Source organism: Mastomys coucha, unplaced genomic scaffold (assembly GCF_008632895.1).
Source record: "Mastomys coucha isolate ucsf_1 unplaced genomic scaffold, UCSF_Mcou_1 pScaffold5, whole genome shotgun sequence".
Taxonomy (NCBI): domain Eukaryota; kingdom Metazoa; phylum Chordata; class Mammalia; order Rodentia; family Muridae; genus Mastomys; species Mastomys coucha.
The window spans coordinates 13,775,336-13,800,194 of NW_022196911.1; the positions used below are offsets into that span (position 1 = coordinate 13,775,336).

A 24,859-nucleotide genomic window follows, 5' to 3' on the forward strand; every position below is an offset into this window, starting at 1 on the left:
AGGCTGAGAAAGAAATTATGGAAACAACACCCTTCACAATAGTCACAAACAATATAAATTATCTTGGTATGACTCTAACCAAACAAGTGAAAAATCTGTATGACAAGAACTTCAAGTCTCTGAAGAAAAAAATTGAACAAGACCTCAGAAGACGGAAAGATCTCCCATGCTCGTGGGTTGGCAGGATTAATAGAGTAAAAATGGCCATGTAGCCGAAAGCAATCTACAGATTCAATGCAATCCCCATCAAAATTCCAACTCAATTCTTCATAGAGTTAGAAAGAGCAATTCTCAAATTTATCTGGAATAACAAAAAACCCAGGACAGCCAAAACTATTCTCAACAATAAAAGAACTTCTGGGAGAATCAGCATCCCGAACCTCAAGCTGTACTACAGAGCAATAGTAATAAAAACTGCATGGTACTGGCACAGTGACAGGCAGGTAGATCAATGGAACAGAATTGAAGATCCAGAAGTGAATCCACACACCTATAGTCACTTGATCTTTGACAAAGGAGCTAAAACCATCCAGTGGAAAAAAGACAGCATGTTCAACAAATGGTGCTGGTTCAACTGGGGGTCAGTATGTAGAAGAATGCAAACTGATCCATTCTTATCTCCTTGTACAAAGCTCAAGTCCAAGTGGATCGAGGACCTCCACGTAAAACCAGATACACTGAATCTAATAGAAGAGAAAGTGGGGAAAAGTCTCAAACACATGGGCACAGGGGAAAATTTCCTGAACAGAACACCAATGGCTTATGCTCTAAGATCAAGAGTTGACAAATGGGACCTCATAAAATTGCAAAGCTTCTGTAAAGCAAAAGACACTGTCAATAGGACAAAACAGCAACCAACAGATTGGGAAAAGATCTTTACCAATCCTATATCTGATAGAGGGCTAATATCCAATATATACAAAGAACTCAAGAAGTTAGACTCCAGAGAAACAAATAACCCTATTAAAAAATGGAGAACAGAGATAAACAGAGAATTCTCAACTGAGGAACACTGAATGGCTGAGAAACTAGAAGGGCTCAGAAACACCTAAAGAAATGTTTAACATCCTTAGTGATCAGAGAAATGCAAATCAAAGCGACCCTGAGATTACACCTCATACCAGTCAGAATAGCCAAGATGAAAAACTCAGCTGACAGCAGATGCTGGACAGGATGTAGAGAAAGAGGAACACTCCTCTATTGCTGGTGGGATTGCAAACTGGTACAACCACTCTGGAAATCAGTCTGGTGGTTCCTCAGAAAACTGGGCATAGTACTACCTGAGGACCCAGCTATACCACTCCTGGGCATATACCCAGAAGATGCTCCAACATGCAACAATGGCACAGGCTCCACTATGTTCATAGCAGCCTTATTTATAATAGCCAGAAACTGGAAGCAACCCAGATGTCCCTCAACAGAGGAGTGGATACAGAAATTGTGGTACATCTACACAATGGAGTACTACTCAGCTATTAAAAACAACAACTTCATGAAATTCGCAGGCAAATGGATGGAACTTGAGAATATCATCCTGAGTGAGGTGACTTGGTCACAAAGGAACAAACATGGTATGTACTCACTGATAAGTGGATATTAGCTCAAAAGTTCAGAATACCCAAGATTTAATTCACAGACCATATGAAGCCTAAGAAGAAGGAAGACCAAAGTGTGGATGCTTCAGTGCTTCTTAGAAAGGGGAACAAAATATGGTCCATAGGAGAAATATGGAGACAAAGTATAGAGCAGAGACTGAAGGAAAGGCCACCCAGAGACTGCCCCACCTGGGGATCCATCCCATATACAGCCACCAAATCTGGACACTATTGTGGATGCCAGGAAGAGCTTGCTGATGGAAGCCTGATATGGCTATCTCCTGAGAGGCTCTGCCATTTGTCCAGAGCCTGAAAAATACAGAGGAGGAAGCTCTCAGCCAACCACTGGGCTCCGGGTTCCCAATGGAGGAGATGAAGAAGAGACTGAAGGAGCTGAGGGGTGTTGCAGCCCCATGGAGGGAGCAACAGTGCCAACAGGCCAGATTCCCCGGAGGTCCCGGGGACTAAGCCATCAACCAAGGAGTACACATGGCTCCAGCTGCATATGTAGCAGAGGATGGCCTTGTCAGGCATCTATGGGAGGAGAGGTTCTAGGTCCTATGAAGGCTCAATAGATGCCCCAGTGTAGAGGAATCTAGGGCAGGGAGAAGGGGGTGGGTAGGTGGGTAGAGGAACACCCTCATAGAAGCAGGGGGAGGGAGGATGGGATGGGGGTTTCTGGGATGGGGGTAAGGAGATAATATTTGAAATGTAAATAAAGAAAATATCCAATAAAAATAAACAGATAAAAAAATGGTTCTTCAGAGGACTAACAATTTGTGTAATTAATACTCCAATGGAATTCAATATTTCAATCAATCCCAGAAATAAGTATTAAGGTAATAATAATCCTGACAAATTACCCTTTCATGTAACTCACTATTTTCCTTTTAGCAAAAACATACATAATAGTGTTACAAACTCATAAACCACAGCCACAAGAGAAAGATACTTTTGGCATTTATGTGGAAGACACAGCCAGGGCTACATAGAGAAACCCTGTCTCAAAAAACAAAAAACAAACAAACAAAAAGAACTAAACCACCTTTAAGGCAGTAGTTAACCATTTGTTTTTACATAAAATATTGCAATATATAGTAAAAATATATTGTAACATATAGTAATAAAAATACACACAATAGTAAACATTGTAATATATTTAAACTATAAATCGACATTTTTATGTTACTAAAAAGTACAGTACATCAAAAGGCTGTGAAGAAAATCTACTCTGAATCTATCAAATGTAGCCAAAAGTAAGGTTTTTTGTTTTGTTTTGTTTTTTTCAAGACAGGGTTTCTCTGAGTAGCCCAGGCTGTCCTGGAACTCACTCTGTAGACCAGGCTGGCCTTGAAAGTAAGTTTTTACGAGCACCTGACTATGTCTGTTTTCGCAAATTATACAATAGTTACGATTTAAAGCCATTTCTACATATTGTAACTAGTAACGCTAAATCTTATGGTTTTTTTTTTGAATAAAAAAAATCATAAAAACTTCACAATTTTTATGAACCTTAAGTATTTGCAACATAAACAGAGAACAACAACTATCTGGGTATGTAATTACAAGCTACGTTACAAGCTTCACTCTCCATGAGCAAGTTAATTATTAACAGGTTTGAACAAGCCATAGTGGAGGAGGAAGCATTCTTTAAGGATCAGTTTGCACAAGAACATTCAGGACAACACCCTGAAGAAACTCACCGCTGATTCTGTCCTTCCGACAACAGAGAACCACATGTTATCTCTAAGACAACAGCCTTGAGCTGGAGACTGGTCGTCTACTTCTCTCAGTTTCCACAGCAAGCAGCTCAGCTGGCTTTTCGGGAATGGCTGGTCACAAAACTGACTGGGTGCTGTGACACTGTATGGCATTTATCAACAGGAACTGGAACCAACGTAATGCTCAGATTCTTATGCAACACAGCCACTCTGATTTTCATTCCCTCTGTTCTTTATTAAACTTTAAAGGGTTATAAAAATGAACAGGAATTGTTTGTATTTTAAAAATCCATATTAAACAGGAAGCGTAGTGCTGTCCCACAGACAAGTAAGAAGTAGCATGCTGAACTCTCCAAAAGCAATGTCTCAAAAAGTAAACTGCAAACCCACATCGCTTCCAAATCATCTGGATTTCATAATGTTTAACCACCATGTGGAGGGCAAGGAGAAGAACTTAATATCAAAACATGGTTCTGGGTTACAGCAATGGAGACATGCAGCAATTAAAAAAGGGAAGAGGCCCGAGTTAAACACTCAGACTTGCAGCAAACAACAAAAGGGTGTTTGGGGTGACAGGAAAACAAAGTGGGCTGGGTGGAAGTAAGAGCTATATGGAATAAGCAGCTACTGCCCATGTTTTCCATGGCTTCTTACTCAATCATGAGGGAACATAATCATCACTAGTCTTAAAGGCACAGAGACAAGACCATAGTCCTGCAGAGCGGTCAGGCAGAGGTGGGCTGACCATCCCAACACGTACCAGAGGGCTTAACATTCAAAATGTACTCTGGACTCTTTACTGTAAACTGATTCCATCACTTCTATGTATAGAGACCTGAACACTCCCACCTGTGCTGTGCTGTTCAGTAGCTGTACACCCAAGGTGACCCTGTGTTTTCTTTTGCTGAGCCTTCCTTCCTATAACTATAAACATGACACCTACAGAATGAAATAGGCACAGTGAACCGCTATTCATCTGTGTCATTCAGAAAACAGATGTTAGGATACTATTATTCATATATTAAAAACGGCACACTATCCAGCTGACAAACATTTTTAGTTATTTCATTCAGAGTGCCCATATACCAATTCCTAAATTTTATCTCTGGCTCTAACTTTTTGAGCTCCATTCGCCAATCCTCTGATAGAAAACACATTAGTTTATCTTAACAGGCTCCCAAAATTTCAAGTGTGACATGTTCAATCCTGAACTCACAATTCCCCTCCACCAACTCCTGCCTGTTCTTGTCCTGACAGTCCTGCCTTCAGGACCCAGTGGCTCAAGTCAGAACCAGGATTCTCTGTTTCTCCTCTTTGTCCTAGTACACTCAACTCATCCCATCTGAACATTGTCATCCAGTAAGTATCTACCATCACTGACCATGCCCAAGAAACTACCTACCCCTCACCAAGGCAGGAAATAACACAAGTCCCCTCACAATGGTTTGGTACATTTCTGCTATTGATTGCCTTCTGCCACCCCAGTTACTAGGATCTGTCACTGGAAAATGAGTACAGAAACCCTGGGAATTAGTTACTTTTCTCGTGCTATAAAAAGAAAAGCCAAAAAAAACCAAAACAACAACAATAAAAATAAACTAAAAAACCTGATAAAAGCAACTTAAAAGATAGGTTTTTGTTTTTATCTCCTGGTTTGAGGGGATTAAGTCCATCATCATGGTTGAAGGGCTGTGGCAGCGAGGACATGAGGTGCCTGGTCACACTGAACCCACAGTTAGGAAGCAAAGGGAGACAAGTGCTGGTGCTCAGCTGGCTCCTTCCCTTTCCTTTCTCATTCAAGTCTAGGAAGCCAGTCAATGAGACAATGCAGCCACAGAGGTGGTTTCATCCCTTCTCAGTTAAATCTCTGTCCCTTCTCAGTTAAATCTCTGCAAACATCCTCAGACAACACAAAAGGGTCTTGGTGTCTCCTGGTAATTCTAAATCCAGTCATGGTGACAATAAAGGTTTATCATCAAAGCCTACAATCCCCACCCCACACAGCATAACAATTACCTTACTATACCTTAAGTCAAAGCCCTCTCTCACTTATAATAAAAAGTACAGTTTTAATAAGATGCATCTTCACAAGGTTGAATCACATAGCTGAACTAAGAAGCCTGTTCTCGTAAACCAAGTTTAAGGGAACAGGGGCTGGACTATGACTCTGAGCTTGGCTTGATGCCCACATGATACCTGGCAGAGGATCCAAGAGTGGACAAGGATGCAAGATGGAGCCTGAGCCTAGTATGACAAAATGCAAGGTCCTTTGCATCAAGACACCACTCCAGGAGATCAAACCTAAGTCAAACTAGAGTCCAGAGAAAGCAAATCATATTGCACTGTAAGACTTTTTCAACTGGAAATAACAGTCACTCTCTAGCAGACCAGTATCAGGTGAAAAGAACATGTCTACAACAGGAAAGACAGAACCTAAAGCTTCTCTGTTTTGTTCTCTTTTGCAGTATACATGTGCCAGCGCAGAGCTTGCCAAGTGCTGAGTGGATATTTCACCACTAAGCATACCCCACCTCAGGAGTTGAGTCTTCTCTGACATGAGTGTGGCAGACCACCCTTGAACTTCTAGTTCCCCCTAAAAATGGACAGTAGTTCAGCTGTAACTAAAAAGGAAAATGTCCCATGGCTGACATGTTCCTTTCATGTTTCCAAATGTTCTGAGCTTGGGTCAAGCATATGATAACAGTCTAGAAGTGTACTATGTGATCTGGGTCACATAAGGTGAGCAGGAATTTTTGAACTATAAAGTGGGATGAGAGGCTCAGGATATTTGCTCTGCCCATCACAGGTGATTCCACAGACTTGAGCTTAAGAGACAAGAAACTTTCCCTACCACAGGTTCATCCAGTTTAGTCCTAAACAGACTTGTCTAGGAGAAATATATTGGTTGTTTATCAATGACAATGCAAGCCAACTCCTAATGATCAAACTCCAGTGCTGAGAAGGACTAGAAATCACACAAGGATCTGCCTTGGCTCAAGGACAAGCTCAGGATAGGTAAGTTGCTAGTAAAAAGCTGGAAGGCAGGACATCAACTATGTGTTTTAGGTTTGTTTGCTCTGTCTTGTTGTTTTGAGACAGGCTTGTGCTATATATTGCAGGCTAGGCTAGGCTAGGCTAGACTCTCCATCTTCCTGATCCTGCCTGCTAAAAGCTGGGATTACAAGCATATACCAACATGTCTCTTTTTGAAAATAAGCAAGAAGGACAAAGATCCAAGAAGAAGTAATGACAAACACGTGCTTATAATCCACTCCTAGCCAAGAGCCATGACTTTGGTAAGCTGCTCACCCTCCTGAATGGAGCAATGCTGGCCTTACAGTCTGCCCCTACACCTCACAGAATGTATACCATATGTAAAACCCTGGGCAAGAGTAGGGGACTTAATGTAGCCTTTAAAACAACACAAGATGAGGCTTCAAATATCAACTTCCAATTGATATTTATCATAACACTATTCTGATGTATCAAAATGACAAGCGTCAATTTAAAGTACTTCTCAAAATATACTGCATCATGACATTTGGGATGCTCTTTTTTTCATAATGCCATATGGTGTTTGCAAGCTTTTCAAATATTCTCTGGGAATAAGACAAAGGTAACAACTTCAACTGACAAGTATTATTTTAGGCAAAATACTACTACAGCTCAACAAAGTATCTTATTAAATATTAGCTAAAACTAATATTTGGAAAAGATAAGATAATAACATATGTGGTATAAAAGTACAGTGGAGAATATTTGAGGAAGAGAACCAGTCAGAGTGGGGTGAAGACACAAGGAAACAGTACTGCAGAGGGGAATGCTGAGAACCACACACAAACACATTTGTTCTACTGAAAGGATATGACTATGACTGTGGAAGCTTTTGTTATAAATAACTTCTAGTCATACTACTAATTTCTTTTAACTGAAAGAAAGAAAATATTCCTTTAGCAGACTAATAGGTGAAGGGACTCATATGCCAAGAGAACAGGGAAGATGAGGGAGCTGTCAATGCCTTGGATGGATACACAGCTGTATTCAAGCTCCAATCCATCCTCTAGTAGAAAATGTCTGGAGATTAGAATGGTTTTGTTATTAGGTCCTCATGACTGTCACACACAGAGTTGAAAAGAGCTGTTAAATTGCTAGTATAAACTGACAGATGCAATTTGTTTCTCTTGTGCCCATATTTGCTTTTCCCACCATGACTACCAAGTCTTGACCATGCCTTTACACTACTTCCTCTGAAACTATTATTCCATCTCAAGGTACCATTTACTTTAGCCTCACTCTCACACAAAGAGATCATCCTTCAATAGTCACAGATGCGAAAAGATGCTCCTGGGCTCCTTCAGTCCTACCTTTGCTGCAACAATGCTGAGGCCCATTCCATTCTGCTTCTTCAGAGTCACAGTGATTATCTCAGGCTCCTTCCTCAGAGGCTGGGCCTAAGATGAGAAAAGAGGCTTACTTTATGACTAACGTGAACTGCTTTCACATGGTTGGAAAGAAAGCTCTTTGTTATAACAGAGAATGAGGAAGAGTATAAAGAGTCCAGTGTCTCGGGTACTTCTCTTTTTTAAAAGATTTATTTATTTTATGTATATAAGTATTCTGTAGCTGAGGGCATCAGATCCCATTACACATGCTTGTGAACCATGTGGTTGCTGAGAATTAAACTCAGGACTTCTGGAAGAGCAGTCAGTGCTCTTAACTGCTGAGCCATCTCTCTAGCTCTGCAGGTACTTTTCATTTGGAAAACAAAATACTGAATCGTTTGACTATAGTCTAAAAGGTGAGTCTTAGTTACAAATGACATTTAAATGCTAAGTATTTAATATATGAAACAAAATTAAATTTCTCTTACCAGCAGGTTAGAAAGCACAACCATAAAAACAAAATGCCAATTTTTATCTTTATGATCTTTTAAAACAAACTGTTAAGCTTTTGTTTTGTTCTCCACTGAAAAAAAGTTTAGAATTGTTCACTGTCTGGGAAGATAGCAGAAAATGGCTGTAACAGAGATGAACTAATATCTTTGTCTCTTGGGAAACTGAGAGTCATTTTATTTAAAATGATGACCATAAAGGAACTATAGGATGCATTACAAGTATTCCCAGCACTCTGCCAAGAAATGTACCGAGCTGGGCACTCAGTACAAAGAGACTGAGCACAGTGTAGCCACAGAGCAATCAAAACTTAGACACAGTCAAAGAAAGCTTGTTGGTGGTGTTTTTTCTTTTGAAAGGAAAACATTATTTAAGTCACATGTTATACTCATGCCAAACTTCAAACCAAAATGTGAACACAGTTAAAAAGCAAAATGAACACTGAGTACATGCCGATGACAACTTAACTCTTAAGATACATGTTATAAAAGGTGGAGTTTAAACAACGGTAAGTTAAGGTATATCCGTTGAAGGACCAGGAGAAAACACAGTCATGTGACAGCAAGACTGTTGGTTACATAAACCAACACTTTAAATCTATCTCCTGAGGACTCTGAGAATAAATCTAAAAGATGAGCAACCAATGAGTCCAAGAAGTGCTTGTCTTCTTGTTAAGATCTGGTTGTTAGCTGCTGTTGTTACTTTGAATTTGACCAAAAATAAGCATTCGAAGTAAAAAAAAAAAAAAAAGGAATGGTCACTGTTAGTTGTGAGCCATATATTTGGTTATAACAACAACTATCAATTCAATTTTAGGAGACAGCTCTGATGCGTGTTCAAATCTAAAGTATGCATGAAGCCACAATTGCTACTCTGAATTTAATATATAAAAAAGTATCCAGGGCTGGTAAGATGGCTCAGCGGGTAAGAACACCACTGATTGCTCTCCCAAAGGTCCCAAATTCAAATCCCAGCAACCACATGGTGGCTCACAACCACCAGTAATGAGATCTGACGCCCTCTTCTGGAGCGTCGGAAGACATCTAAAGTGTACTTATAATAAATAAATAAATAAATAAATAAATAAAGATATTTTTTAAAAAGGTATCCATTTTGAAACTCTGTATTTGAAACAAAGTATAATTTTTCTTAAGATAGATGAAACTCCTTACTATCTCAAAATAGTGAGTTATGACACACATTTAAGATAAGGCAGAAATGAGTAGAAAAGAGATTATTTTTACAACTGAAAAATAGTTTTCTAATATTATCTTTCAAAGTTACTATACTATATGTTTCAAGCATGTGTGTATGTGTGTGTGTGTGTGTTTGTAGGCTGCCATAACTGTGAGCATAAATACTCTTTACTTCTAAAGAACCATTTATTACAACACAACTGTATTTAAAATGTTTGAATTAATCTGGTAGAAGAAAATAATTTTAAATGTCCACTGCAACATTCAGGGTAAGCAGAGGATTAATTATATCGCATCTCCATCTCATTAGAAACATATCTGATACTCTAATCCATCCAAACCTCAAATACTTGCCAGTTCTGTGTTCTCACGCATAAGATGACTTTCATAATCTGCTCCTTCAAAATATATTGTCCAGGTACCTGGTGAACGTGTGTGAGGAACCAACCTACAAAATCCTAAGAAGAAAATAGTAATTAGAAAATGGGTCTGGCATACCTAATCCCATACAATTGTCAACAAGGAGAACAAGACAGAGTATTGATTTATATTGAGAACCAGGGTGGGTATTTTGTGGTAAGGTCTCATTATGAACCTAAAGATTGTCTGGAACCTTGCTTCTGCCTCAGCTCCTCAACTGCTGGGATTTACAGGGATATGACACCACATTTATCTAAAGGTTTAATACCTTAGTATTAATAAATTAATTAATTATAATAAATAAATTAATAAATTAAAAAAATAACATTGTTATTTTCACATTCTATACTTTTATTCCCTCTGAAAACTGTTTAAAACCATGTACCTGTTTTGATCCATCAGGATTTAAGCAACAATAACAAAAAGTTGTTGGGTTTCCTCTCCTGTAAACAACAAAGAACTATTTTTCTTTTACTATGAAAATTAGTGAGCTACTCTGTAACTACATTCTTATAGAACTATACATTCCACCCTAAAGGAAAACCACGAAGAAAACACCTATTCGTTTAGCAAGGCAGGCAGAGAGAACCAGAGAATGACACAGACATAGGCTATTGATTTACTACACCATGCTGTATTAAATTCTCACACTACAGAACATTTAAAATGTACATCCTGGGGTTGGGAGTGTTGTCCAATTTTTTCTAACTTCATATGTGTTAAAATTACTAACAAATAAATGTTCATCACAGCCTTATTTGTAATAGCCAGAAGCTGGAAAAAACCCAGATGTCCCTCAACAGAGGAACAAATACAGAAAATGTGGTACATCTACACAATGGAGTACTGCTCAGCCATTAAAAACAATGACTTCATGAAATTCTTAGGCAAATGGATGGAACTAGAAGATATCATCCTGAGTGAGGTAACCCAGTCACAAAAGAACACACGTGGTATGCATTCACTGATAAGTGGGTATTAGCCCAGAGGTTCGGAATACCCAAGACACAATTCACAGACCACATGAAGCTCAAGAAGGAAGACCAAAGTGTGGATGTTTCAGTCCTTCTTAGAAGATGGAACAAAATACTCATGGGAGGAAATATGGAGATAAAGTGTGAAGCAGAGACTGAAGGAAAGGCCATCCAGAGACTGTCCCACCTGGGGATTCAACCCATATACAGTCACCAAATGTGGACACTATTGCAGTTGCCAAGAAGAGCTTGCTGACAGGAGCCTGATATAGCTGTCTCCTGAGAGGCTCTGCCAGAGCCTTACATATACAGAGGCAGATGCTTACAGCCAACCATTGGACTGAGCACGGGGTCCTCAATGGAGGAGTTAGAGAAAGAACTGAAGGGGTTTGCAATCCCATAGGAAGAACAACAATATCAACCAACCAGACCCCCAGAGCTCCTTGGGCCTAAACCACCAACTAGAGTATACATGGAGGGACCCATGGCTCCAGCCGCATATGTAGCAGATGGCTTTGTCAGGCATCAATGGAAAGAGAGGCCCTAGTGTAAGGGAATGCCAGGGGTGCGAAAGTGGAAGTAGGTAGGTGGAGGAGGACCCTCATAAAAGCAAGGAGAGGGAGTGGGGATGGAATAGGGTGTTTCCAGAGGGGAAACTGGGAAAGGGGATTTAAAAAAAGAGAGTTCTGCTTTGTTGTTTTCTGAGACAGACTTTAAATTTACTTTGTAGCCTAGACTGGCTGCAAACTTATGATCCTCCTGCCTTAGTTTTCTGTTATAGCTAAGTGTAGAGCATTTTATCTAGAATGTGCAAGGCCTTTATCTGGATCTCTGATACTCCCACCAAAGTATTTATGACACCTTCTTGAGGATATACTTAAAGAACTAAGACTCATATTCAAGGCCATGTCACCTTCACTTAGTCAAGGTTTAGTTTATATTCCTCAGGATTCTTTTTTGACAAAACCGTATTACACAAGCTTTCTGGAATTGTGATTGTGCTGCAGGACTGCTGTGGTCTTCTTGTCCTGAATAGCCAGTGTGGCTCCAGATCGCACTCCTGTGGACATGACTGATGTCTGAGTACAGACACTATAGGGAGGCTTCCCTTGTCTAGCGCTTTACCAATGTAATATAATGTGGACTGCTGTTATCAGACATATATTTGTGGGAGAGGAACATCAGTTAAAGCAAAAACCATGTAATTTTACTTTTAAAAATGTTTCAATCCAGTTTCATTGATGTTAATCAGAATTTGCTTTTCTTCATGTTTTAAAGAATTATAATTCTATTAAAAATCTGAATTTCAACAATTGTAAACAACGATTTATGTTTTCAAATGTCAGGTTTCCATGACAAGCTCTGCACTATACTGCTGATGGGAACTGATCTGTCATAGCTTGAGGTACTCATCACAACCCAGGCATTAGTCTGGGCTGGTTTTATAGTCTTTCCCAGAACTGCTTTGTACTGGGGGTGGAAGGGGATTGACAGTATACAGTAGTCCTTTAATCAGCTTACAAAGAAAGAGTGTGAAGAATTAACAAACACTGATGTCATAATACTCAGCCTACTTTATACCCTTAAAGGCATCTGTGTGCTAGACTGCATGAACTATAAACATCCAACATGTATGAAACAATGTATGGATGCCAAGACCAGAATCAAATATCACATGGCCTAAGACTACTTATCCAAGAGAGCCTAGAGCAAAGTATGAAGGAAGCTCTTCATCAGGTTAAGCACTCACTCTTTCCATGCTGGCAAACACCTATGGCACACATGACAAAACTGGCACACTATAAATCATGTCCACTTCCAAAGTCATAGCAGACTATAGTCTCATAGCTTATTTATTTATAAGATATTAATTAAAGCCTTTTTGAGCACTCAGCACCAAACATGCCTCAGTGAGTAAAGGCAGGAGTGAGGAAGCCCAGCCAAACCTAAGCTCCAGTAGCCCAGCACTGTGGCACCAGAGTGAGGATACAATAGAGGGATTGTGCCCATGGTTTCAACCTGATCTCCTGAGACACCCATATGAAAAGACAACTTTAAGCAACTCCATAGCAAGCAGTCAAATAGCTTTACTGTGTTCCCCATGCTGTGACTAGGGGCCTTCTATGGGCTTGAGTTCTTCCTTTAGAGAGGGATACCTAGAACATTCAAGACTTTTTAAGCCTGGTAATAGCCTCACCATCTGGCCACACGTTTCCCTATACCATGTATGAGGTAAGACCCTCTCAGGTCTAAACCTATCCATGCTCCTTCAAACTTCACAGTTTTCTTAAATGACCTTACCTCTGCTTCCCTGACCTTGGACTTGGTGTCTCTGAAAACAGTAGACCTGCTAGAAAGACACAAAACTGCTTGCCAGCAACACAACAGCCTTTCAATGCAATGATCTTTTTTTTACTATACTTTTGAAGATATAAAACATATTTACTGTAGTGAGTGAATAGTCAAGTAAAACAATCACACTCACTGTATTTGTCTATGGCCATAGGACCTTTACTGAGCTTACTATTTGTTATTTAATTGAGCCCCTGTACTTTGGGTCTATTTTCCTACTCATATGTTATTCTCCACATCATAAAAAAAAAAAAAAGTAGCAAAGTACAATTAAAATTTGGTTTGTTTCAAAGCCATGCTTTAAAGAAAAGTGTTTTTTTTTTTTTTAAATTGATATACACCAGCAAAACAGTCTATCAAAGGTAATAGGAGAAAGCTAGAGACTGATATAAGTTTGCATGACGTGGTGGCCTAAGAATCTACACAGAGCCCTCCCACTAAAGGCAACCTGTCCAATTCTCTGAGCTCTTGGACTGATTTATAAGGAAGGAACTAAGGTAAGGGTTGACCTGCCCACGACAGTCTAGCTGGCTGGCAGTGGGCTGGATCCCTCAGAACCCGGGAATCTTGTGCTGCTTTCCACACTAGGAGAAAGATGTGGCACCATGTGGGAAGAGAGCAGGCGTTCAGTCAAGGGAGACAACACACCCACATGGGGTTGTGCCTGGACATGCAAGATCTTTCATCTCAGTGAAACTCTTCTTGAGTCATAGGAACACAGCTTCCTCAGGAGACCTGGCACAATTCCATAGGCCTGCTGTCAGAGAGCCAGTGCAAAGCCCACTTCAACCCAGCTGGAGCTCCAACTGAGGTGTGATAAGTAGTATTTACCTCTCTGGCACAGAGGGTCTAAAAATTCTTGTAAACCATTTGGAATGTTTCTGACAACATCACAGGAATAGCCATCTTCTGGCAGAAGAAAAGGCAGTTGTAGGTCAGGGTCCTCCTCCAACTGCACATCTCTGCCATCACTGCGGGCGAGCTCATCAGCTGTGTTCTCAGCAACAGCCACAACATTTTCTATGAGATCCTGCAGAGAACAAATGTGGACTCGTCAGGAGATGCTCACAGATGTGAAGCACCTTGCCATCTCACAGATGTGACCTCAGGGGAGCAACAGGATAATTAGAGCTGGCTTCACAAAGTGCCTGCATGCCAGACACACACCACTTAAAGACAGAACAGAAGGCTTTAAAACACTGTTTTCACACCTGATGTTCTTTTTTCCAAAGCAGTTGATTGGTACAACTCTTTAACACATTGTTATGAAGTTGTGAATAATTATTTTTATAGTACATAAAATACCACAGGGAAAACCTCACAAAATGAATGAGAAAATAACAAAAACAAGGAAAAATACAGGTAAAATATCTAGCTTGGAAGTCTATCAGTAAAAGAACTGCTTAATTGGGGGAGGGCGTTTCTTGTGGATGATTTACATTACAAGTTAGGTTACTAACACACATACACATCTGGGAGTGCGGGGGGTTGGGGGGGAAGATGGGGGTGGCAAGAAAGCAAGCAAGCACGCAAAGCTCTTCATTCTGAGGCTTATTAACATGAAGATCTCAGTGCACTTCCCCACAACTTCTATCTGGGGAGCAGAGCAGCCCCATGGAGACAATCCTGGGCTCTACCACCATTTTCCTTTCCCACATAGGGAACAAAAGTCTAGGTTTATTTATAATGTCACAGGGAGTTTTGTCTACTGCTGAAATAACCGCTAGAAGCCACTGTATATACTTTGCATATGATTTCTTCTGCAACAAGTGTATCATAACACTCACATTATCATTGCAACCACAATTCCTTCCCATCACTGTAACATGCCTTTCTGGTGTAGTACACTGCTGCTGGGGTGATTTCCAGTGTTTGGCTATTCTGTACCTGCTTTTTATTGAAACTCAGTATGAGCTTCATTTGTCTACCAACTAGCATAATCTTCTCCACACAGCTGGCTCGGATGGTAGATGTTATGGGTGGAGCTGCTTCATCCTCCTAAAGGTGCATGCTCTGAAAGAAGGGCTTGCTATCCTGTGCTCAGGGGTGAGGCTTTGAAGCAGTGATTAGATCCAAAGGGCTCTTGTCTTCATCAATGGATTAATAGTTGGGGAATTCATACTTGAATAAGTTATTGTGAGGTAGTAGAACTAGGGAAAATTGGGTCTAATTAGAAAAAGACCATGGTGGGGGGAGTTTACCTTTATCTTGCCATGGTCCCTTTCTGTCTTTGAATTTTTTCCCCAGGAGTCTATATATACTATCTCTGTATAGAGAGGGTAAGAACGGGTCAAAGAAATGATTCCACCCAAGTCTGGCATGGTAAACAATTAAAAGGGATTACTTAGAGGAACATGGGCAACTTAGAGGCAGCTATCCCAGCAGAGAAGAGCTTCCCAACCTCCATGCTATCTGTTAGCTTGAATGCTACATTCTTCAGGAAAAGAAGTCTTTTGAGTCCTCCCTATCCCACTACAGAATGGCAGTGAGCACAACCTGTGTCCTGAAGTTCTTGTATGAGTTGTCAGTTGTTCTAATTTTAAGATGGCAACACTATGTCATGAGCAAAGGACATACTGGGGCAAATTCTGTTCCCAGGCTGCAGGAAGGAAGTGGTTCTCCTCCACAGCATCTTCTTTGCAATGGTGTTCTCTGCCTTACTACAACCCACAATCATGAAACCAGTTGATCATGGACTGAAACTCAAAAATCCTGAGTCCAAATCTTTCCTCTTTCAAAGTATCTCCAGGTATTGACTTAAGATGGTAGCATCTGTAGCACAGCTCTCTCTCCATCTGTACACTCTCACACACACACACACACACACACACACACACACACACACACACACAGAGGATGGGTTTCTCACCCTGAAGTCCTTCTTGTAGAGGGAGATCAGAATTCCCACAGTTCCAGACTTTCTTCTGGATGAGACTTTGGTTGTTACCAATCAGACACTGATGTATGAAATCAAGAAAGCTGCTATCTAGTGAAGACTCATGCTGTTCCTGATGGCAGGAGTGTACATATTGCATATAAAAAAGTATCCTTGTAGCTTCAGCAGCAACTCTGGCTTTCTGGTACTCAGGCATGGTGGTATGAACTTCAACTCAACCTACGTTACTCTAGTCCTTCCAAAGACTTGCCAAGAAACAATGCCCTGAATCAAATCATTTCTTACTTAAAATGTGTATATAGTCTCTAGTCTTTGCACTGAACAACTAAAGTTCAGAGTAAAATGACCTCATGAGATAGTTTCAGGTAAGCTAAAACTAACACATTAGTGAGAATGCTTTCCTTTTCTTCCCACCCTCAACCCAATTCTCCTGTGCAGACACACCCACACTTTGTGGTACAATATATACTCACATACCGTAGGAATAAAAGGCTCATCAGGTGCACAGTGGTAATTTTGTAACAAGGCTTGAAGCTGCAGAGAATTTAACTTAAAGCATGTGCTGTTTATATTTGGAATGTCATCAGGTACATACTTATCCATCGTAAGCAATGTAGTAGCCTATTTAAAAGAATAAATATCATGCAGTAAGATATTGCAAGTATTTTTTCTTTCAAAGATATTCTTTGTAAAGCCAAGAGTGTAGCTTATAAAAGACCTCACACTGAGTGTGAAGCCAGAAGTTCAATTCTCCAGGATCAAAAAACAAAACTATCCATTTGTAACCATTGTAAAGGCAGTAACTTGTTAATTTGGTTTTGAAATGCAAGATGCTTTTAAAGAAGCATTAAGATTTAGCTACATATAGTAAACTACAAGCATACTTTTGTAGCTTTTTTTTTTTTTTTTTTCCTTGGTTTTTTGAGACAGGGTTTCTCTGTATAGCCCTGGCTGTCCTGGAACTCACTCTGTAGACCAGGCTGGCCTCGAACTCAGAAATCCACCTGCCTCTGCCTCCCAAGTGCTGGGATTAAAGGCGTGCGCCACCACCGCCCGGCGTTTTGTAGCTTTTAAACAGACTGTTGAGTTTTACTTTAGTTTTTATGTTTTTAATATAATTCGATTCAATTACCAATGTTTATACAGTCTTTTAAACAGTCCCTTTGAAAGTTTGAATATTTATACAGCAATCTAGATGAATATTTATAGGAATCTAATAGTTTTGCTAATATGAATTTTGATAAAAGTTGAGAGATAATCAGCTTCTTGAGTTACTAAATATATTTAAAGGAGATGAAAGGCATAAAAACAAAAGTTGATAAATACATTTAGAATAAATGTTTTAAATTGCTATAAGTTTCATGTCCTTCATTATTAATACCAGTTCCTAGACTTTGGTATCTAAAGCTTTCCCTGAGAGCTGTTAAAATAGTAGGCTATGATTAGCATCTAAAGAGTTAACAACTGCCCCATTTTAAAATCATCATTTATCCTTCACTAAAACCTATTTTGCTGGTCTCATAAAAAAGAACACGTCAATGACATTTCTGTCTTACTGTTTACACACCTTGTTACAGAATGAACCATGTCCTTGAGATTCTGATGCTGGAGGTTGGAGTACTACAGAAGAGGGGCCTTGTGCATACAATTAGTTAAAAGGAGGCCAGATTTACTGACACCTCTGTACAAACCAGGCACTTGGACAGACATGCACCCAAGAACGCCACATGAAGTCTGTGGCAAAGACTAGCCAAAGAATGCCTAAGTTGGGTATAAAGCATGAGGGGCTGGAAGAATCAATTTATATTCAAATCCCTCAGAGGCCAGCACCTTGATTTCAACCTCTGTTTCCTAGAAGAGGGAGATGATAAACGTCTGCTGAGACATTTAGTTTTAGTTGGCTTGTTATAGCAGCCCAGAGGCTACTACCACAGCGTTGTCTGACTGAATGCAAATGAAAAAAAACACTGAGGCTCTATCACCCCAAGTCTCATTCATCATAGGAATCTAAATTCACCACAAAATGTACTGGCAGGGAAGAGGGAGAAGCAAGGAGAATAGAGTACAACCACTGTCCACACCTGCACGATCCTGCTCAAGTGACAGTCAGCTGCCAGTTCTAGGCCCTGCTTCTCTGCCCAAGCTTCAATATGCCCCAGCTGCTGGCGGATAATTGCGCCCCAGTAGTGGGAACACAGGCCTGAATCTGGGTCAGTAACCAGTCTGTTGAACAACCACATATTGATGAAGTGGAAAAGCTGAGAGAACAGTTGGATGGTCAAGGCAGCATTGACTCTGCAGCGCCGCAACAAGGACATGGCTCCCGTAAGTGTATGCAGCACATCATCTGTTCAGGACATGGAACAAAATGTTAGGGGCCACATATCACTGCAGAACCTTCTCAGCCATACCAACTTTAGACAAAGGTAGTTATAGCAATTAACAAATATGTCAAACTAGTTACAAATATCAAATTCAAATAGAAATCAGGGGTGTGGTCTTAAACACAGTTTCTAACCACTATTCAGATAAATTTACCTAAAAGACTTTTAAAGAAGCAAAGCAAAAGTGAAAATTATTCATAAGCCTGACAGACAGCTCCTTGGAAATCATCTCAAAGTTACAATAAGGCACTCATTTAAGAAACAACTCTGGGGCTGGAAGGACAGTTTCATAGCTAAGAGCACTTGCTACAGCGCAGCAGCACTATTCTTCCACAAGACTCACGTTTGTTTCCCAGCTGCTTATACTCCAACTCTATGGACTCTGATGCCCTCTTCTGGCCTCCTTGGGAACCCACAGCATATTCTCACACAAACACATAACACAAATAAAAATAAATTTTTAAAAAACAGAAAGACGGGCTGGTGAGATGGCTCAGTGGGTTAAGAGCACTGACTGCTCTTCCAAAGGTCCTGAGTTCAAATCCCAGCAACCACATGGTGGCTCACAACCACCTGTAATGAGATCTGATGCCCTCTTCTGGAGTGTCTGAAGACAGCTACAGTGTACTTATGTATAATAATAAATCTTAAAAAAAAAAAAAAACAGAAAGACATTCCTTAAAATATACTGCACATTAAGATAAACTTAGGTCTGGAGAGTTGGCTTGGAAACTGCTGCACTTGCAGACCCAGGTTCAGTTCCTAGCACCCTTCATGGCATAAGAGCCACCTATGTATAATTCTAGTTCCAAGAAATCCCACTACTAGACACACACGTACAAGTAGTCAAAGCTCAAATATATATAAAAAATTAAAATACAGGCCCTTAGGAAAGTGGTGCAGTAGAAGCTTGCTAGGCCTATAACCCAGATAGAGGTCAGAAGCACCAAAAGACTAATAAAACTATGAACTGGAGAGATGGCTCAGTGTTTAAGAACACTGGTTGCTCTTTCAGAGGGCCCAAGTTCAATTCCCAGCACCCACATTGTAGTTCACAACTGTCTTTAATTCTAGTCCCAGGCGATCTGACAACTTCTTCTGGCCTCTGTGGTTCATATATGGTATACAGACATAAATGCAGTCAGAACACACATACATTTAATATAAAAATAAAGACTTAAAAATAAATCCAAGTTAAATATTAGGGGCGGCACACAAGACCCTAACCTATTTTTGGTCTTTGCAGACTGTTCTCCTCAGGATCATCCAGAAAGGCTGGCATGTAGTTATTAAGTTCTGACTGAAGGCAATGAACCAAGTACCTGAAAAATACACAAACAATTTTAATCACCTGAGCAGGTTGCACAGACAGTGTTAGATCTTTTACCATTTGAGACAATCTGTATTCTTTTAAGAATATTTTCCATTAAAAATAACAAAAATCGTACTCTGGAACACTCACAACACTGCAGTTGTTCCAGAGCACACTGCTCTCAAGTTAACACAGTCTCCTGTGCTTCTTGGCAATCAAGCATCTTCCATTAGGGTAAGTAAAATCTTTAACATTGGCTTTAAAAACAGAACATGAAGCATATGAATTTATTCTTTCCAGAACGTGCTTCTTACTTAAATGCCATCTGAACCAAGTGTGCTAGAACATCCTGGGCATCCAGTGTGATCCGACTAAGGTCTCGGTCCTGCTTGATAAAGTTGAGAAGCTCAGATGCATTTGCCATCCAGAAAGCAAGTGCTCCTGCAATGTTCTTCTGTTTCTGTGGACAGAAAAAATTTCCATAAACAATGCATGGCATCAGAAAAATTACAAATAAACAGGAATGCTCCTGAGAAGCTGAAGATAGACCAGTACCTTCCCATCTCCACCAGGTAGTTACCACAGATACCAGATACTTGCAAAGAAATTTAGGTACATACAGAGCAATGGGAAGCAAATAACCAATACAGTGTCTGAAGATTCATATACACAGACATACTGTTCTAATTAGATGGAATTTGTAGTCAGTAAAGAATAGATATATTGCATATTACCAAACCAAATTGTAGATTATGCATTATCTGGTAATCTGCGTAGCATACACACAGGTATCCATGGTTACCCACAGCCACCCTGATACTTATAGTCACTGGCTTGGACACCATGCAACTCAGTATCAAGTACTGATCTATCACGTCCTCTCCCGACCACATTTGCAGGCCAGGCAACCTTAGATGAGATCCAAAGAATAGGAACCAAGGATAGATAATAGAGAAGAAACAGAACTTTTGTCATTTCATATCCACACTGAAGTGCATTAAGCAGAAATTATGAAATGCTGATAAAAGTTGCGCAGTCAAAAAGGATTTTAGTGTTGCATGTTTCAGCTGCTGAATGAGGGTTATGAACTGCTCAGTCCAGTTTTTGTAGGCTCATATTTGTAATGGAAGCAGCATGAGAAACTCAGCTAAGCCAACACAGCTAGGATCAGTTCCCAGCAGTATGTCCTACCTGATCAACCTGGTCTACTTCCTGGAGAAAAACAGACGAGGGGAAATCAGGCAGAACGAGAGAAAGAAACTTGTAAACAATCATGACAATTTAAAAAAATCAAAACACTAACATGAAGGTACGACATGAGCACGACACTTAGTTATTCCCAAAGTATCTGACACAAAGGGTTAGGTTCATGTTCTTAACATCAGCACAACTGTTTTACAGTTTATAAAGACAATGCCATAATAAAACACAAATGAACATACTGATCTCTTTAAAAGATAACGCAAAGGAAGGACCTCCAAACACTTTTAAAAGATTCTGTGAGCTTACTACATGAAAGTGAAAGGGTCCACTCCCCTGAATTAACTATGAGGATGAAAATGGAAACACTGAGAGAAACAGTCAAAATAAAAGCTGACAATTTCTAAAGTGCGTAAGAATTCATCTATGCCTATACTAAAGGGAATATTGTTCTTGGCAGCAGAATCGAAATCATCTACTGTGGTAATTCTTTCCCATCACCAATGAGTGATCCAGTGTTGCACTGAATCTACTCTGAAGTTTAAAAGCCTTTTCCAGCCAGTAGTCAAAGTTCCTACTAGCAGATAGGGTGGGTAAATTCTCAAAGGCAGTGTGGTGATAGAAGTACCACAGTCTGAATGACACAGGCTTCAAGTTCACTCATGGCAAGAGACAGACAGTGACTTTGGATGACAACTAAGAAGGACACTTACATTTGTTTATATATGAAATGATGATACCAGAATAGCAAAGTATCCAGATAAAAATGGTCTTTCTTTTTACTTATTCTTTAGCTTAAATAAGCCCATCAAAATCCTACTATGCTAATCACTCAAATGTGAAAGAAATATTTGTGGAAAACTTCTAGCTTTTAAAAATAACTCAAAGTATTAAGAGACCATCTCAGTTACCCTCAAATTACACTGCCAAAAAAATTTTTTAAATCACCAAACCATTTAACTAAAGTATTTAACATTGCACTTTTAGTTTCTTAGCTGAGTTAAAAAAAAACCTTTTTAAAGTCTTTAAATTTACTTAGAATAACCTTTACAATTACGTCCTCAAACTACCTGCAAATAAAGAAAACAGCTGCACCAAGTTTATCAACTGTAGACTGAGGAGTTGGTTAAGGGAACCAAACCACCAACAGAGAATTCTTACCAGGCTGAGAGAACTCCACCTTAGTGACAAGTGTGCCCTCCAGCCCACCAACCCTACAGATACACTGTCAAAAATACACACATGCACACGCACCCCACCCCTCAGGCTCATTACAAAACAGCAAGTGCCTCACACGAAAAACTCTAAGAAAGTGGACATTGGGGCCTGTGGGGAGGGAGGGTGGCTATCCTTGCTGCACTGGAGAAACACTCTCAGGGTAGAGCTGCACACACCAGAATGCAGAGGACTGTACACTGTCTGAATTTCATTTCAATAATTTAAAGAAAATTCAAAGAAAACTGACCACCCTCTAAGCACTCTCTCACATGTACTATAATTTCAGGGTATTTTTCACAATTGTTGGGTTAAAACATGTACAATTTATCTTCGTTTACTCTACAATTTTCAGAGAAGAAATTTTTTAAAACAAGTTTTTTTAATTTTCTTTCAACTTTAAAATCTATGCATTTAAAAAAAAGACACTCACACCCCACCCCCAGGCTGTACAGGCAAAACTTAGAGTCAGATCAGAATTGTCACAGAAACTAATGTGATGGCTACCATCCTCCCAACACTTGCTGGGCTGCCACTCACCTGGATGACCCCTTCCATCATGCTCACCATCTTGTTGACAACAGCAATGGCCTTATGTGTACGCTCTGTAGGACTGATGTCGGGCCTGTGCTGGCTGGACAATACATACCGGCATGCCATGTATAACACATATGTAGGTGACAACTTAAAATGAACTGTAGAGCTATTGGTATAGTTTATAATGGCAGATAAGAAAGAATCTTCAGCTGTAAAAAAAGAAAAATGAACATAAAGTATGAAAGTCACCTGGAGAAAATGGAACAAGAACTCATCCAGTAATAATAGAATCTAAACTCACTTACAGCTTTCCCTGAATTCAATGCTGGCAGGCAGTATCAGTTCAGGCCCAGCAGTATCCTGAATCCTGAAAGAAAAAAACTGACTTCATTGAACCTGCCTTAAGATGGGATCAAAAGCTGATAATATGCCACCACTCCTCACTGCTGTGTGCACCTTTAAGCTAGTTTGTATCCACATGGAGTTTCGAAGTATGACACAGCAGTACAGTCTCTCAGCCTCTTCAGCTACCTAGTCAAACACTCAGAAGGACAGACAGAAGCTTGATTCCTTGAAGTACCTATCATGCAGATATAACACAAGTCTGGATTATTAATGAGTGCGACATGTTAAAGACAAGGATCTAAACCACCCAGCTCAGGTAACAGTGAAGACACTGCTGGGAGACACCACAGTGAGCTGGAAACTGAGCACTTCCAAATGGAAGAAAGCATGTCTTAAGAGGCAGGCAGCGTCCCATCCCCACAGACACAGGTTAAACACATACCAGGAACTGAACTAGGGGCTGCTGAAAGCAAGACAGGTGCTCTTAATTGGCAAGCATGTCTCTAACCCCTCGGGTTTTGTTTTAAATTACACAGTATTTCCCTTTTCAAAGCTCACAACAAAACATACTTTAAAAAACAACAACAACAACAACAAAGAAAAAAACGGTCATTCTATCTGCTTGTCTTCCTCAAGGTCACATAAATTCCACATGCTTTTTACCACTTTGCCTATTAGGAAGTATCAAAAATTTAAATAAGTAGGAAACATTTCTAAGAGCTAGCGAAGTTCTGTGCTACTGTTTAGACATCTCTAGGGACTCAGGAACAACTGAATTAGAAGGCTAAGGATATGTCTAGTTCTGTGATAGAGGTCTTCAGAAGATGGCTCACAGCTCAGTGGTGAGGAAAGACTGTTCTGCGTAACTCCTCCTCAGCTGTAAACCTGTCCACATGCCTGAGTACATGCAACAGGCTGAATATACCTCATTTTGTGGTCAGAAAACTTTTGAAAGATACCACTGAGTCCTTGCAGAAACATGTAAACTACATAATTATAACCCCACTGTAGCTCTCCTTACATTAATGGCTAATATTCCCCTCAAATACCCTTTCCTTTTGAGATGTAATTAGTACCATAGTTATTCTAAGGTAGTTTGCTACTAAATAAAAGACAAGTAACCTTTGTTAATATTTCAACATCCTTTTTACTTTAGTCCAACTTTACAGAGATAATTAGGAATAATTCTTAAAATTAGAAAACTGACATACACACACACACTCAGCATAAGCCTAGGAACATGTGTTCCCCTTTCTGCAAAATTTATTGTGAATTATAATAACATAGTAGATTAAAAACATTAAGTTAGGCCTCACAAGTCGCAGGGCGGCAGGGACAGAAACCTCTCAACCTCTGTGTACATCTAGAAGTGGCAACAGTGGATCTGCAACCCTCTCTGCCCCTTCCCTGCAAGCGGAGAGCCTGCGTTCAGGGAGTGCTTTAGCCCAGGGACTCAGGTGAGATCCGCCATTTTCTCTCTGGTGACTTTCTAAGGAGGGACCAGCTGGGAGGCACAAGTCGAAGGGCAACCTGGTCAAAATCCTTTCTACCTCAGACCATACCTAGGAGGGAAAACAGACCCACAGCCCTCTCTGCACCTTTCCCGAAACTGAAGATCCTGTTTCCAGAGTGTGCTCTGACCCCAGGACTCAGGACAGACAACTGATCCACAGCCATCTCCGCCTGGAATTTACCACAGGAGAGCTGATCTCCCAGAAGTGTTAACACCAGCTTACAGACCGACAGGAGGAGCAAGCTCTAGTCAGAGACAGCAAGAACATCTAACACCAGAGATCAACAGATGGCAAAAGGCAAACACA

The 24,859-nt window shown here is 40.1% G+C and overlaps 1 protein-coding gene across 18 annotated transcripts in view; it reads right to left on the reverse strand.

Moving 5' to 3' along the window:
• Afdn (afadin, adherens junction formation factor) overlaps positions 1-24,859 on the reverse strand; it is a 142,327-nt gene that overhangs the window by 36,113 nt on the left and 81,355 nt on the right. For 11 of the 18 annotated variants that reach the window (XM_031353410.1, XM_031353399.1, XM_031353402.1 and 8 more), the window contains 10 exons: positions 23,000-23,061; positions 22,698-22,903; positions 20,934-20,954; positions 20,057-20,202; positions 19,658-19,752; positions 18,128-18,393; positions 16,524-16,667; positions 13,982-14,180; positions 9,759-9,862; positions 7,681-7,767 (listed from right to left, as the gene is read on the reverse strand). In XM_031353410.1, the coding sequence (XP_031209270.1) occupies positions 7,681-7,767; positions 9,759-9,862; positions 13,982-14,180; positions 16,524-16,667; positions 18,128-18,393; positions 19,658-19,752; positions 20,057-20,202; positions 20,934-20,954; positions 22,698-22,903; positions 23,000-23,061 (1,330 nt within the window). The remainder of the gene's footprint in view (positions 1-7,680; positions 7,768-9,758; positions 9,863-13,981; positions 14,181-16,523; positions 16,668-18,127; positions 18,394-19,657; positions 19,753-20,056; positions 20,203-20,933; positions 20,955-22,697; positions 22,904-22,999; positions 23,062-24,859) is intronic. The other 7 variants (XM_031353414.1, XM_031353412.1, XM_031353417.1 and 4 more) reach the window with 1 other exon arrangement.